The sequence below is a fragment of the Raphanus sativus genome, unplaced genomic scaffold (assembly GCF_000801105.2).
Source record: "Raphanus sativus cultivar WK10039 unplaced genomic scaffold, ASM80110v3 Scaffold2231, whole genome shotgun sequence".
In the NCBI taxonomy this organism is placed as follows: domain Eukaryota; kingdom Viridiplantae; phylum Streptophyta; class Magnoliopsida; order Brassicales; family Brassicaceae; genus Raphanus; species Raphanus sativus.
In genome coordinates, this window is record NW_026617540.1 from 7980 (window position 1) to 13839 (window position 5860).

The 5860-nt window shown below is 29.4% G+C and overlaps 2 protein-coding genes across 2 annotated transcripts; one reads left to right on the plus strand and one right to left on the minus strand.

Moving 5' to 3' along the window:
• Positions 1-659: 659 nt before the first annotated feature.
• LOC130505383 (uncharacterized) lies at positions 660-2501 on the minus strand. The gene is made up of 3 exons (XM_056999977.1): positions 2337-2501; positions 1737-1880; positions 660-1039 (listed from the first exon to the last, which is right to left on the minus strand). Exons 1-3 carry the CDS (start codon positions 2422-2424, stop codon positions 828-830), a joined length of 444 nt encoding a protein of 147 aa, XP_056855957.1. The 5' UTR covers positions 2425-2501; the 3' UTR covers positions 660-827.
• Positions 2502-4265: 1764 nt separating this feature from the next.
• On the plus strand, positions 4266-5555 carry LOC130505384 (uncharacterized). Its single transcript, XM_056999978.1, has 2 exons — positions 4266-4408; positions 4586-5555. Exons 1-2 carry the CDS (start codon positions 4398-4400, stop codon positions 4926-4928), a joined length of 354 nt encoding a protein of 117 aa, XP_056855958.1. The 5' UTR covers positions 4266-4397; the 3' UTR covers positions 4929-5555.
• Positions 5556-5860: the final 305 nt, after the last annotated feature.

Below are 5860 nucleotides of genomic sequence, written 5' to 3' on the forward strand. Positions count from 1 at the left end.
AAAAAACAAATTTCATAAATTTAGAAGCTTTTTTAATATAAATTTTTCAAAAAAAAAATTAAAAGCCCTATTCCAATGTTTCATTTGGTTATCTTCAGGGCCACTCTTGATTCTGAAGAAAGAAACGAATAAGAGAAGAAATATCATTGTCTTTACTTATGTGCAATGTCTTATATTTATGTACAAATTCATCTCCAAAATCTTTGGAATTTTCCAAATTTCCTCGAGATGTTGTTGCCAAGGTTCATTTGGCAAATTATAGATAAGGAGCTTGCTAAAGATTGCCACAAAGAAATGTTTTTCACAGTGTGTCATGAAGATCGATATATCTAAAGCATTTGACAGTCCGATAAATTTTCATGTTAATTAAACACATTATCAACTCCGAATTTTAGGTTGAGTTTATATATTGGATCGATCTTTTCATATGATCATTTCAGTGACTTCATTTCGAGTACTAGTAAAGGTTAAATTAACTTCGTAGTGAGAGGGATGTTTGCTTTCACCATATTAATTTTCTTTCATGCAGATTCTCTTGAAAATGAGACTAGGTACCAAGGCGTTTCTCCCATGTATGGTAGGAGTAGGATAAAGATGATTCTTCGAACAACTTTTCTATCGGCTAAACTTAATCTCATTGTATGGGTTATTGGCAAAAATAAAATAAAATACTTAATAATATATTGAACTTCTTTTGCAATTGGTTGACAAAATATTATTTTATCAACCATGTAGGTCTTCTCTGTTTTATATATCCAAATATCACTTACATGTTTGCGTACATAAAAACACACACACCTAACACCTTATGTGAAGATTAAAAAAAATCACAAAGCTGTGTCGTTGGTCATTGACGAGACTGATCGTGTTAATGAAACCCAGAAAATAATTCGAGAAGTCCAAGAGTGATAGACTGGAGTTACAAGGGATATTGAATATCTATATTGCATAAGCTTTGAGATGAAAAAATGCATTGATTTGATGCTCAAAGTGATGAAACCATCTCTAGACCTGTTTCTTATCGTTTGCCACACTTGAACTGCATTCCAATGTAAGATCTGAGTTAGAATAATTAAGAGGATGATGCAAAAATAAGAAAATTAATTTCTTGATGTAAAAAAGTTTTTTGATGAATACAAATTTAATATTCATTTAAAATGATGCAAATATTATTAGAAAGATATTTCAGTATAAGTATTTAGAAGAATTCGGAAGGATTTGATTTTTAATAATTAGATTAGATTAAAATGAAATTGCTACGATTTTAGCTAATTAAAAATACTCTAAAATTATGTAATTTAGATAACTTATAATTTAATTAAAAACTCCATCAAAAAATCTTAACGGCACAATAAACTTCTCCAAATGCATTATTTAAATATTTTCAATAACATTGAATTTTAAAATATAGTATAGATGTACAAATTCAAAAACAAATACTTTTTCTTTAAATGTTATGCTTGAGTGGCAAATAATTTGTCATTTTAGTACAAAATACTCAAAAGCCCAGGTTAGATATCATTCATCTATTGTAGTTCTTTCTATTAGTTATATATGTGATTACTAGAAAAATAAAACATTTGAAATATGAGTAGCGGTTGAAGATCTATATAACAAACACACTATTCTTTTTTTTGGTGCAAAAACAAAGGTATTATTCTTTTTTTTTGTGCAAAAACAAGCGTACTATTCATTGGTAGAAAGAACAAGTCAGAAATACTTTAAAGAATAAAAACCTGTCGCTAGATTGAGTCTTCTGTGGTACTCAGTATAAGATGGCAACGATTTCAGCATCTCGTATTTGTTGTGGAGAGCAAAGAACCTTCCCGAAATATAACTTGTAACTGGTTCATAAGGTGAAACCGCGATCGAGATCCCGACTGATACATAACGATGAATTATAATTAAAATAGGTAGAATATATCTAACAATAAGTTTTTTCAAACAAAAACGATGAATATTTTTTTGGTAAAAGTCAAAACGATGAATATAATATATTTTTGGTAAAAGATGAATATAATAATATAATTCGGAGACAACTCTTGTTTCGTATCAGGCCGTTTGATCTAGAAAATATTTCGTTATGTGCAGAGTATATAACATTGGATATATGTCATATCTAAATATTTCGTTATAATTCGGAGACAGCCCTATAATAAGTGATATCACCTTAGCAATTAAAATAACAGATGTGATCATTAAATTGTAAATAGTATTTTCTAATTCTATAGATTTATGAATTTTTCAGATGTAGTACAACTTTTAAAATACAAGATAAATTTAATTAAACATAATTATATATTTATATCTTGAAGGAGAGGAAACTTTAGGCTTACCCATATTCTCGAAGAAGCAACAAAAGACTAGAACCAATATCGCAATCAAACCTCCTTTTCTTGATCTCTCTTTCATTTTTAAGCCCATTTCTTCGGTTTTAGGTGTTACTTTAATAATTTTGTGATGTTTTGAAGTGGAAGGAAGTGTGATACATTTTAAGCTCTTCACATGAGTTATTTATATAAAATGCAGATGGATCCAATGGTTCCAAAGTTTCTTCATGTCAAGAAGATTAATATTTGACCGTTGCTATCATCAAAACAGATGATTAACCGTGCTCAAGACGCTTGACTTGGATTAACTTATATTGTTGGTCAAATATAACTTGCAATATGGGTTATGTTGACTTGGTGTACATTGAAGAAGAATCCATGTATATTTATAGTGAAATGACTCAACCTCTTAATTAGTTTAATTAAAAGTATGTATTTTTGGTTTTATATGTTATATTTCTTTCTCTTAAACTAGTTACTAGGATAGTACCCGAAATTATTTTTTATTAATAAATCCATTAAAATATATGTTTGTTTACTAATATATTTAGACAAAATAGAGTTTCCGGTTTATTTTTAACTTTTTTTTTGTTTCAGTTTGGTTGCAGTTGATTATAATTTTCAATTCTAAAAATATCGGAACCGGTTGGTTATTTATGAATTTTGTTCTGATTCGGTTCAAATAAAAATGTTAATAACCTGATAATTTTTTTATCTTAACTCTGATTTAAGTATCTATATTTCAATTACAATTTCTGGTTTTTATTTTTTTGGGTCATGTTTTATTCTAATACTGTTATTAAATTTATTTATATAACATTTTATATTGTACTTTACTGTTTTCATTCCTTCAAATTTTATGTTTTCTATTATGTTGTTATGTAATGGATTTTATTTTACATATACACTGTATTTTGTCATTGGAATTTATGATGTAGAAATATATTTTTGCTTTTATCATCTAATTTATTATACTAAAGAGTTTTATCTTTTGTGGGTTATATTATGTGCTATATATTATTTGGATAAACTATTTATTTTATAATAGATTTTGTTTAGTTTATCATCTCTATTGTACATGGTGTTATTTTCATTTCTCAAAATTATTTGTTTTTGTCTTAATTACTTATAATTTCTTTTTGCTGGTTACCACTGGTAATCTGAAAATTTTAAAACTAAAAATAAGTTTGCTGGTCACCATTGGAAATCTGCAAATTTTAAACTAACATAGTTGCAACTTACAACCAAAAATTATATTGTTTAATGGAATTCAAGAGCACGAGCTCTTCTTAACCCAACATATGCATTTTAATGAAAAGGTCACAACATAATACATAAAAGTAGCGTGTATGTATATTTAAGTGATAACATTTTCAATAAGTCCAAAACAAAATATCCCACAAAAAATGCTTTTAAGAAATGACTGGTTCGAATGTACAACTTGTCAATTGTGGCTTGGTATGAAAATTGGTTTAAAAAATATCTAACCGGAATTAATAATGTGTATTTATATGTTGGTTTAAATTAAGTAGTTAGTCATGTCCATATATTTAAGAAACCAAACAGATTTAAGGATCCAAACACCTACTATTCTAAAATAGGTCTAAATTTAAATGACAACTTTTAAATAATAGATAAATTTTAAGACCCTAAATTAATAGAATAGATACTATTCAACCGTTTTATTTGCTTGTTAAAATGGTTACAGTTTAATTTGTTTATCACCAATTATATATTGATAACAACGCTTCTTTCTTACCTCTATTCTACTATCTCTAACAGCTAAAAGCTCTGGTTTCCTTGTTAACTAGCTACATTACTAGAGAAATCTTGTTCTTAAATTTTGTTTAGAACATAAACGCATTTTAGGAGGTGTTAGACCATCTGCAACGCTGCATCTTAGCCAATTTTTAGCGCTAATACTTATTCAATTAGATTAAAATAATATTAAAAGTGACATTACTCTGAGATAAAATCCTTAATTAAGGATTTTCCACGGTTGATCCTTAGTGAGCTGGCGTCCTCTTTTCTCCCCTCTCTTCTTCCATCGCCTTCCAATCCTCTCCAATGTTAATTAGGTTTCCACTTGAGTTTCTGAAAATCTTTGTCGGATCCTTTAATTAAACATCTCTCCTTCTTCTCCTCATGATTCTCTGATTCTCAATCCTCTTTTTTCTCCACTTCCTCTGTTTTTTTTCTTTCATCAATGGAGTCGTCACTGTTATTAACGAGATCATCTTCTTCCTCCCCTGCAGTTGGGTTCCTCAACCATCGTCACGTGCTATCAACTCCCATACCAACACCTTCCTTCTCCCTCCTCTGTTCTCTTCCTCCCTCGAACCCGCCACGGTACCACCTCCGTTCAAGCCGTCACAACATTCAACGGGTAATGATTCAACAACAAAGCTCTTGAAGGAGGAGGAGGGTGGTGATAAGGTCGTGTTCGATACCAGCGGAGAGATGCCCGTTAGCTTTGATAATAGCTTGGTGAACGAAGAAGAGGAGCCTGCCAAGAAGGAAGTGTTTGAAAAAGAAGAGAAAGAGCTCACTGAGGTCATCAAAGGTCCAAAGTCCTCAACTTTATTAGCTGCTACTTAGAAAAGTTTCTAGATTTTGATTTGATGATTATTCGAGAATGTGTTAGGCATGGTTGTTGTATTGACGATATACTTAGCTCGGATGTTTAAGAGTGATGAGGATTTCATTAGAAAGAGTGGTCTTTTAGTGAATGGCGTGGTGCTTAGTGCTTAACAATGCTCAGTTCGTATTAGCGTTTGACCAAAAGAATGATATGAGGAATTGGACTCCATTGATTGGTTCGCTTCTTGCATTTGGCATGGCTAGTTGTTAGTGAAGATGATCGAGACTGTGTTTTGTGGGGAGCAAGAACTGTGTTTTGTGTGTTGTACTGAAGAAAGAATAATTAAGAGATTTTAAGGAAAACACCATTGGATATAGAATTTAGACTAGAATCCTTAATTATTCAAATTAGAAAAAAAATAGTTTAATAATGGTAAGGACTCCAATGGTGTATCACCATTGGAGTTGCTCTTAGTGGGAGTTAGATTTATAGAGAATTTGTTGATTTCAAAAGTATAGAAATTTGTTGTATTTGGAAAGAGTTGGAAAAAATTTTGCATATTGTGGAAATCCATAAAAATAAATAGCTATAATGAATTTCAAGAATCCAAAGAATATATTTAGTATATCAAAATCTTAATATATGAGTTAAATGATTAAGAATAAAACTTAAATAACACTAACTTTAATAGATTTATAGATTATTAAAATCCAAACTGAAAGGTATTAATAGAGTAAAATTTTACTCTAGATCAATATTTACTCTAGGTTGAGTTAAAAAATTTGCCAATCAAGTGAAATGTAAATTTATAATCTCCCTGTTTCAAACTAATTCATATTTTGAGTTTTTCACATTTATTAATAAAACTGATTAAATCTTAGTATTAAATGTATAGTTTTGTGATTAATTTTTCTCATAAATTTCAACCAATCAAAATTTAGTAAATACA

Excerpts from the sequence above, each read along its gene's own strand:
- LOC130505383 (XM_056999977.1), bottom strand. The coding sequence starts at position 2,424 with ATGGGCTTAAAAATGAAAGAGAGATCAAGAAAAGGAGGTTTGATTGCG. Across the intron at positions 1,881-2,336 it reads TTGCTTCTTCGAGAATATGG|TCGGGATCTCGATCGCGGTT; the intron begins GTAAGCCTAAAG and ends GTTATGTATCAG. Across the intron at positions 1,040-1,736 it reads AAGACTCAATCTAGCGACAG|TTCAAGTGTGGCAAACGATA; the intron begins GTTTTTATTCTT and ends ATTGGAATGCAG.